The sequence below is a fragment of the Aulonocara stuartgranti genome, assembly GCF_965226115.1.
Source record: "Aulonocara stuartgranti genome assembly, chromosome: 7".
NCBI lineage: Eukaryota > Metazoa > Chordata > Actinopteri > Cichliformes > Cichlidae > Aulonocara > Aulonocara stuartgranti.
This window is the reverse complement of record NC_138945.1, coordinates 41,174,245-41,184,140: the sequence shown is the minus strand read 5'-3', so window position 1 is coordinate 41,184,140 and position 9,896 is coordinate 41,174,245. Positions and strand designations below refer to the sequence as shown.

The 9,896-nt window shown below is 43.0% G+C and overlaps 1 protein-coding gene across 1 annotated transcript; it reads right to left on the bottom strand.

The window, feature by feature from the left end:
- Window positions 1-1,484: 1,484 nt before the first annotated feature.
- On the bottom strand, window positions 1,485-9,736 carry LOC309711911 (caspase-7-like; the record flags this gene model as incomplete). The annotated part of the gene is made up of 4 exons (XM_082542464.1): window positions 1,485-1,856; window positions 5,020-5,146; window positions 5,257-5,420; window positions 9,541-9,736. The coding sequence occupies 4 exons, from the start codon at window positions 9,734-9,736 to the stop codon at window positions 1,612-1,614; spliced, it is 732 nt and encodes a 243-aa protein (XP_082398590.1). The 3' UTR covers window positions 1,485-1,611.
- Window positions 9,737-9,896: the final 160 nt, after the last annotated feature.

Below are 9,896 nucleotides of genomic sequence, written 5' to 3'. Positions count from 1 at the left end.
ATTTCCTGAACATCTGTCAGTAACAGGCGTAAATCATCATGCCTGACCAGGTAAACGTGTTTATAGGACGATGCAGACATCGTAAACACACTGGAGCCTGAGCTGGAAACCCTGCACGTTCTTTTTTACAGAGCGGTTGGTGAGATGCAGGGGTAACTTCTGCGAGGCTCATTAATGCTGAATATATCTGCAGGTCAGGGAAGCTCTTTCTGACATCTGAAAACATCTGGACTCTGTGAAGCAGAAACAGGTCAGGAGAGCTGAAAAGCATGAGAGTTTGATCTGCCGTCTGTACCTCTGCACTGACCTGCGGATGATTTTGTGGAGAGGTCTGTGAACTTGCTCTGTCTTTCCAAGCTTGTGACGTTAGAGAACGAGGATGATGATGTTTGTTTCACGCCTTCAGATTTTAATCATGTGGTCAGAATAAACTCAGTTTGTGACAGGAGCTTCTTTTTTTTACCTTTGTGAATGTAACACTGGAACTATTTTGCTTCTAGAGCACCACTGAATATCCATGTAACGTGTCTAAGCTGTGAATGAAGAGGGTGTAGTGATGTGATGGAGCAGTTGTGGGGAAGTGAAACAGCTGAGTTCTGGGAAATGTCGTGCTGTGTGTCAGACATGAATCATAAATGTGTTGCAGGTACTAAACTGAAAGTAGATGAAGGAAGGCCTCAGGACAAAACCACTCCCACACCTCTGTGAGCGTAAACTTCCCGACCTGCTGACTGCTCATTCCACGTCACATGATCTGCTTTATTACATATTCAGTGATAACAGGTGTGGACTCTGTAAGTTCTGGTTCACGTCCAGACAGGAAGTACTCAAACCCAGACAGACTGACTTTATGTGATCCCACACGTGTCTCTGTATGAACACACACCTGCTGACTCAAGGAGATGACTCAGAAACATCTCCACCTAAGATTCTCACAACTCCTGTAAGAGGACAAAATATGTGAAATGTAAATCCAGCCTGACCCTGCAGGTTGATTGGTCACCTGTTAACAGATGTAAAGTTCAAACCCTCACCTGGTTTCTGGTTTAAATGCTTAAACATGTGACTCATCCACAGCTGTACCTTCACACTGCTGATGAAGAGGTTAAAACTTTTAAATTACTGTTTATACCGACCTGTTAGACTCACATATGCAGTAAATCTTACATTTTATTGTTAAACATGTGACGGTGTTCTTCAGACTGACACTTTAGTTTAGGAATAATCTTTTTCTTCAACCAACAATTCAAGATTTATTTGTAATGTCTCAATACAGGAGTAGAAATTTTTAAGCACTATAAAAGATTTCTGCACCTACTCCAAATTACTGTTTTTTATTATTAAAAACTACCTGCTGTTAATTTCTGATACTCAGTTATTTGTTCATATTCAGATGTATTTATCAAAGGAAAAATAAATGCAGATATAAAAATGTGTGACTACGTGGATAATGAGTGAATAAGTGAAGAAATAACCTTCATAAATGAGAAAATAAGCTCCAGTTTATTGCAGTCGCATTAAAGTGGATCAATGAACAGCTGAAGTTTGTGAAACTTCTCAAAAAATGGTGACACAACATCTTCAAGAACTTTAGGAAAACCTTTCCCAGGATCAGAGATCTTCTCTCTCTGACTCTGAGGACAGGAACACCTCTCTGGTCAGTCGTGTCAGGAAGCACGGCATCTCTTTCTTCCCGCCCAGCTCACGACCTTTGGCCTGGAAGGTGTAGGCCACCCTGTGGGAGAGGCGGGTCATCAGGCGAGTCAGCTCCAGGTTCTGATGGGCCTCGTCCTCCAACAAAGTGCAGAACGTCTGAAGGAAGACGGATCCAAGCGGGCTCATGAAGGCTCCGTAACCTGATGGAGAGAGGAGGAGGTAAACAGAGATACTGGTCTCTGGACCGTGGTGAAAAATCTGCAGATTATTGATTCAGACAAATGTCACCACCAGGTGTCAAAAATGAAGAGGTTCTGTGGTCTCTTCAAAGGTGTTAGAGTTTTCAGAGAGGGTTCTGTAGGATTTGGACAACACTACTAAAACACTACTTGAGTTGTCAGGAAAAGGTTCTAGAGGTCCTCACAAAGTTGTAGGACTCACTGAGGAAGTTGCACTGGTATTTTAAGTTTAAGGGATCCTGGAGAAAGGGAGCCTTGAGGAGATTAGACTGGTCAGTGAGAAGGTTCAAGGTTCTCTGGTAGGCTGGTTATGGCCAGAGAGATTTAAACAGCTGTTTGAAAAGTGAACTTAATATTTAGGATGAAGAAGGTCACCTAGATTCAGTTAGGAATGTGCAGTGGTCATTACAGAGGTTCAAGGGCTTTGTAGTCATTGTGGAGCCTCTAAGCGTAGTTCACGAGGTTTCAGTTGTCAATAAAATGTTTGAGGGGTCTTTAGGATGCTGTAGCAGTCACTGGGGAAGTTTTATGATCACAAAAAAGGTTCAACAGATTCTTTAGAAGATAGAGGTCTGCAGTAATTGGGGAGAGTCTACAGGTAGTTGGGCACTTTTGTGGCAGGTGAGGAGATTCCATGAACAGTTAAAATGATTTCAGTAGTCATAGAGGAGGTTAATGGGTAGCAGGGGCGATTCTAGGATTAGAGCTTTGGAGGTGCTGAGCACCCAGAGAGCTGCCCAGCCTGGCAAGATAAATCATAAGATTCTTAAATTCATCAAGTCTCTCTGTCCCTGGGTCCTCGTCTCAAAACATGACATCACTGTTTTGTACATTTTAACACAATTTAATCCCCATATTTGTGAAAGAAAAGCAAAACACTTTTCTGAAAAGTCTGTAACAAAACCATCAAATCTGATCAAGGTTATTTAAATGCTACAAAAGAAGAATGGATTGGAATAAAAAAGAAAACATATCCTAACCTTCATTACTGGGGGAGAATAATGAGTGATGCTCATAGTGAGTAAAAAGTAAACTGAGTGCATTGTTTGGACAGAGATTCACTTTTAATGTGTATTTATAATATAATACATATACATAAAGAAAACACTCCCAAAACAGAATAAATTATTACAAATAAAAATCTAATTTAATAATACAAATTTTGTGTTGTAAGATTTATGGGTTTCATGCTTTCATAGTGGTACTTTCAGGTGGTACACACTGTAAAAAGTTTAACATTTTTAGAAACAGAGCACTTCTCTTTACAGCTCCTCACTCCACCAGGGCCGTTTGGCTCTTTCTGATAGTGTGCAAATGTGGCGCACGTACTGCAGCAGTCATACAGACAACTGGACAGTCCAAAAGTTGGCCTACCTATTACTGGCTGAGGTTTTAGTAGAGTTGTGGTTGAACCACATAAAAATATATTATTAATTTTAATCTCCCCAATCAATGATAATGTTATATTGGAATGTTTTTAAAGAGGGTCAAATGTTTCAACCCAGTTTGTTTTGCAGATTCTGTACAGCAGCTTTAATATAGGGAGGACACAACTTCCAGATTGTTTGAGTAAAATCTGGTTTTTTCTCTTTGTCAGTTTAACAGTTTCTGTTGTGCCTGTCACTGTTCCCTGTCTGTTTTCTTACCTGGTTCTTCCTGACCTTGTACTTTCTCCTCACGTTCTCCTCTTTCCTCTCTCCCTCTTTGGACTGACAATCATACACAAATAGATTGTATTCAATTAGATGATAAATTACATTAATATGAAAAAATACTATTAAAATCGCTAACACAAAGTCCTCTCTCAGTCTACTTTCAACCAAAAGGAAAATAACCAAACCACATGAATATCTAATAAAAGATATAAATATTGAAACACTGATCCAACATTATTCTTGATTGACGGATCGTTTGATTTTACACTTTTACCTGAATGTGGCTCCTTTTTAAAAAAAACAAAACAAAAAACAAAAACAACTTCCTTATATCCATTATGAACCTGGCTGTCTCTCTGTACAAAAAAAAATGGTAAATGGCCTGTTTTTGTATAGCGCTTTACTAGTCCCTAAGGACCCCAAAGCGCTTTACGCATCCAGTCATCCACACATTCACACACTGGTGCTGGCAAGCTACATTGTAGTCACAGCCACCCTGGGGCGCACTGACATGTGTGCGCCCCAGGGTGGTCCCAAAACACACACGCACGCACACACACACACACACACACACACACACACACACACACACACACACACACAACAGGAGTTCTAAGGTTAATGGGCATTCGGTCAGTTAGCTAGTTAGTATCGATTTAAAACAGGACAGTGGTAACAACAGCAGGCTACGGACAATTTTAAGTTTTAGGTTTTCAAATCTCACTGATTTTACTGCAGTGTAGGACAAATTGTAGGGTAGCAAACATCGCTGGAAAACAAGTTTTTTTACACCCTGGTTACCTGGTGTAATGTTTTTCAGTAAAAAGAAACATGGTCTGACTCCTACCAACTATATGAAGAGTAACTGAAGGTTAAATGCAGCTAATATGTCCTGTTTTAAGCCAGGCACTCACACCTCTGCTCCGCTGCGTCTCAGCCACCATCGCTCTGGCAGCAACGGCGCTAGAGCCAGAACAGGGGAGAGCTGGAACAAACCATTTTGGGTGGGGGGGGGGGGTTTATACATACTTTTGTTGTTAAAATGTTCCATCTCAATTACGTACTGTATGCTTTTTATATTTTTAGCAGTGTGTCACACAAACAGCAAATATTGTCAAAAAAGTAAGAAATCTTTGGGGGTGCTTTGATTTGTGACATCTAAAATCTTTGGGGGGCTAAAATCGCCCCTGATGGGTAGTATAGAAGATTTCTCTGGTTACTAAGGAGGTTTAGAAGTCCTTTGGTAGGTCTTAAAAGTCCCTGAAGAGATGTGATCATATTGCAAGTGTTGCAGTTGTCATAAAGATGGTTTAAGTTCTATGTTTCACGGTAACTGTGGAGGTTCTAGGGATGGATAAAATGGTTATGCTGCCTGTCAGGAGGTTTGAAGGGTAGTTTAGGAGGTCTGAGTGGCCGCTGAGGAGGTTTAGAGGGTAGTGGTGGTGGTCTGTTGAAGGCTTGGTGTTTACCTGGGGGCGTGGCATACATCACAGCTGTATCTACAGGAACTGAGAGGTGGAGGGAGAAGCTGCAGTCGGTGGCGTCACCGGCCGAGTCCACCTCCACTCCATCATCCAGAGCGTCTCCGCGACACGCCTGCAGAGACAGCATCAAGAGGATGACCTCAGCATCACAGAAGAAAACAGATCATTTGATTCCCTCGACACGACCTAAACTCATGTTGTCCTCGCCCTTCTGCCACCTACCTGTATGAGGAACACTTTGGCCTTATTCTCCATGCACTCGTTGTCAAAATATGCGAAGATCCGAGACAGCCGGACGGGTTTGCCGTCGGCTCCGAACACGCAGTCCTCCTCCCCGTGAGACGACAAGACAGCCAGGAAGCAGTCCTTCACGGGCCGCCTGCTCTCTGCAGAACAGACACAAACAGTTGTGCCGTCAGCAGAGATGGGCAGTAACTCGTTACTGTAATCCGATTACTTTTTCGAGTAACGAGTAAAGTAAGGGATTACTATTGCAAAAAAGATAATTAGATTACTGTTACTTTCCCATAAGTACGCTGCATTACTGCGTTAATAAAACCGTGATTTATTTGCGAGAGTGTCTCATGACAATGACGTAAGTGCGACGTTCGTGGCAACAGCTGTGTGCAGATCAACAATGGATAATATAACGAGTGCAGGAGAGAGTATGAGCGTGCAGCGTTTAAAGCGTGGAAGTACTGACCTTACTTTGAGTTTGATTCCGTAATAAGTGACAAAAACATTAGCGTCTGTTGTGTGTGGGAAGAAAAGTTCTTTTTACAGCGAAAAACCCCCTAAATGTCCGAGCAAGCACCAAATACGCTGCTGCTGGAATCTGAAATTCACAGAGAAACTCCCAGATCCTTCCACTGACATGATGGCTGCGGCACACCTGCACCAGGGCAAACCTCCGCCTGCCCCACCTCTGCTATATAGGTTAAAATAGAGCAACAGGACCGCTGACACTTTGATTTTATTTATTTTCTTCTGTGTTTTACTTGCATCTATTTGAAAGAGAGAGTGTAAACACAAAAAATATTTTATTTTATGTGCTGGAATGTGCAGACAATAGGTTTAAATGTTAAACAAATTTCTTCCAGTCAGAGAATGTTGCATATAATTTAATGTTTGCTTGATGCATAAAGTTAAAAGATTAAAACTGATAAAACAAGTATTTAAAAGAGACTTTTTCATTTGATTACATTTTGTATGATGGATTATGTAGAAAAAGTAGAATTGGGCTGAAAGATCTATCACTTTATCACCTATTTAGGGGATAAATCATGTTTTAAAAAGTAACTAAGTAACTAATTACTTTTGAAAATAAGTAATCAGTAAAGTAACTGGATTACTTTTTTCGGGAAGTAACCAGTAATTAGTTACTGATTACTTTTTTCAAGTAACTTGACCAACTTTGGCCGTCAGTGACCCTCAGTCAGCATTCTCACAGCAGCCATAACACTGGATACAGTGGGGCAAAAAGTATTTAGTCAGCCACCGATTGTGCAAGTTCCCCCACCTAAAATGATGACAGAGGTCAGTAATTTGCACCAGAGGTACACTTCAACTGTGAGAGACAGAATGTGAAAAAAAAATCCATGAATCCACATGGTAGGATTTGTAAAGAATTTATTCGTAAATCAGGGTGGAAAATAAGTATTTGGTCAATAACAAAAATACAACTCAATACTTTGTAACATAACCTTTGTTGGCAATAACAGAGGTCAAACGTTTACTATAGGTCTTTACCAGGTTTGCACACACAGTAGCTGGTATTTTGGCCCATTCCTCCATGCAGATCTTCTCGAGAGCAGTGATGTTTTGGGGCTGTCGCCGAGCAACACGGACTTTCAACTCCCGCCACAGATTTTCTATGGGGTTGAGGTCTGGAGACTGGCTAGGCCACTCCAGGACTTTCAAATGCTTCTTACGGAGCCACTCCTTTGTTGCCCGGGCGGTGTGTTTTGGATCATTGTCATGTTGGAAGACCCAGCCTCGTTTCATCTTCAAAGTTCTCACTGATGGAAGGAGGTTTTGGCTCAAAATCTCACGATACATGGCCCCATTCATTCTGTCCTTAACACGGATCAGTCGTCCTGTCCCCTTGGCAGAAAAACAGCCCCATAGCATGATGTTTCCACCCCCATGCTTCACAGTAGGTATGGTGTTCTTGGGATGCAACTCAGTATTCTTCTTCCTCCAAACACGACGAGTTGAGTTTATACCAAAAAGTTCTACTTTGGTTTCATCTGACCACATGACATTCTCCCAATCCTCTGCTGTATCATCCATGTGCTCTCTGGCAAACTTCAGACGGGCCTGGACATGCACTGGCTTCAGCAGCGGAACACGTCTGGCACTGTGGGATTTGATTCCCTGCCGTTGTAGTGTGTTACTGATGGTGACCTTTGTTACTTTGGTCCCAGCTCTCTGCAGGTCATTCACCAGGTCCCCCCGTGTGGTTCTGGGATCTTTGCTCACCGTTCTCATGATCATTTTGACCCCACGGGATGAGATCTTGCGTGGAGCCCCAGATCGAGGGAGATTATCAGTGGTCTTGTATGTCTTCCATTTTCTGATGATTGCTCCCACAGTTGATTTTTTCACACCAAGCTGCTTGCCTATTGTAGATTCACTCTTCCCAGTCTGGTGCAGGTCTACAATACTTTTCCTGGTGTCCTTCGAAAGCTGTTTGGTCTTGGCCATGGCGGAGTTTGGAGTCTGACTGTTTGAGGCTGTGGACAGGTGTCTTTTATACAGATGATGAGTTCAAACAGGTGCCATTCATACAGGTAACGAGTGGGGGACAGAAAAGCTTCTTACAGAAGACGTTACAGGTCTGTGAGAGCCAGAGATTTTCCTTGTTTGAGGTGACCAAATACTTATTTTCCACCCTAATTTACGAATAAATTCTTTACAAATCCTACCATGTGGATTCATGGATTTTTTTTCACATTCTGTCTCTCACAGTTGAAGTGTACCTCTGGTGCAAATTACTGACCTCTGTCATCATTTTAGGTGGGGGAACTTGCACAATCGGTGGCTGACTAAATACTTTTTTGCCCCACTGTACATGGCAGCAGGTATGCACGTGCTCAATGCACATGCGCCTCGTCTGCAGAGTGGTTACTCATGAGAAACAGGAACACTGAAGCAAAAGCCAGCCTGTCTTTATTTTTTATTACCATCTAATAAGTTGTTAGTAATTAAATAGGTGTTACACTGCAGTTCCTCTGACATCCAGCAGAGGCAGCAGGGAGTCTGTCCCCATGTTCTTCCATGTTAAAACTAGTAAACATCTTTACAGTCTGATACACAAACTGTTTGGTCTCTCTGCATAATTTCTTAACCCATACCTGTTTAAACTGGATTAAGGCTTAAAGTGTGCATTATTAGGGCCGTGGCCTCTTTGACAAACAGGTGGATGGTGACACAGGTGGCTGTTGCTGCTAGCTATCTGCTAGCTTCACCTCAGCTAACTGAAGTGCAAAAGCAGCCCAGCATAGCCAGGCTTTCTCTGTTTTAGCTGGATTAAATCCAGTCTGAGTTGACCGGCATCACGATGGTGGTTACTGGTTAAGGCATGCATGATGTGACTCTGCGCAAAGCAAACATTATCAGTGGTGAAAGAGCTCTGAAGATTATAAAAATACAGCACCAAATACAGAGCTGGTGCTACTATAAGATCAGTGATTAGATACTTTATTGATCCCACATGGGAAATTGTTAAATGAGCCAACACACCTGGGCTACGTGACCAGTAGTCAGTCATGTGATCGTTCAGATAAGATAAACTTACGATGAACTTTTGTTTTGATGTTGGAGCGAATAAATGACGCACCTCGCCTGTCCTGTGAGAAGCAGGTTCTAGCCTGGAGCTGCTGAATGGCACAGTGAGCTGCTCACAGACACTCTACAGTCAGCTGATCATTCACCTCATCACGCTATGATTCAATTTGCCCTCCGGCCTGCAGCTGTTTGGGTCTTTAATATGTAATAATAGAAATAATATACAACATGGAAGCATCCATCAGTATATTCTTCTTCTTTCTTTAATGTATTAGAGCTAATCGGCACTCGTCTCATGGTGCTCAGGGCTGAAAGTCAATAAATCCATAAATCCATAGAGCAATACATAAATGTCCAGAGCTCGCTGTTCCAGAGTCAGATGCAGGTTTGCACACCTAAGCTGCGCTGTCACAGAGAAAAGAGGCTTTTTCCTTTAGACCGCTGCTGCCGTGAACTTTAACCTTTGACCTGATGGCATGCAGGGACAATAAGCATCTGACTGAGATGACTTTGCTGGGAAGTTTGTACGTGTGGAAGCTGCAGACCTGCTCAGAGCTCTGCATTTACACAGGCGGTCTCACCTGCTGATCAGCAGCACCTGGTTACCTGTGAGATGAGTGAGGCTGGACATGTTCACGCCCACCTGCACATGAGCCCATGCCCGCTGCAGGTGATTTATCCTTCAAACCACACATGATGCTTCCATGGAAATGTTACCTTGCACAAACAGCTCGTAGATTTCGTCACCGCTCAGGTCGCTGTGCAGCTCCACCTCGAAGCCTCGCCTGCTGAGGGTGCCGTGAAGCCTCTTGGCGTCTTTCTGGGCTCCGGCCCTGTCCCCCAGACTCACGCCGGGGTCAAACTGGGCCACGGACACTACCACAGCCCGGTTACTCCCTGCTCTGGCATCCATCACGCATCTGTTAGCTCTCCACCTGCAGCAGATGTGAAGGTTCAACCCCGCCTTCTGGCACACCTGACAGTGTGGTGGACTGCCCTGGACAGGTGTTGCACAACTATGTTTTTTCCTTTCCTGCAGGTAACACTGGTCACGATGCCCTCAGCTGTTTGAG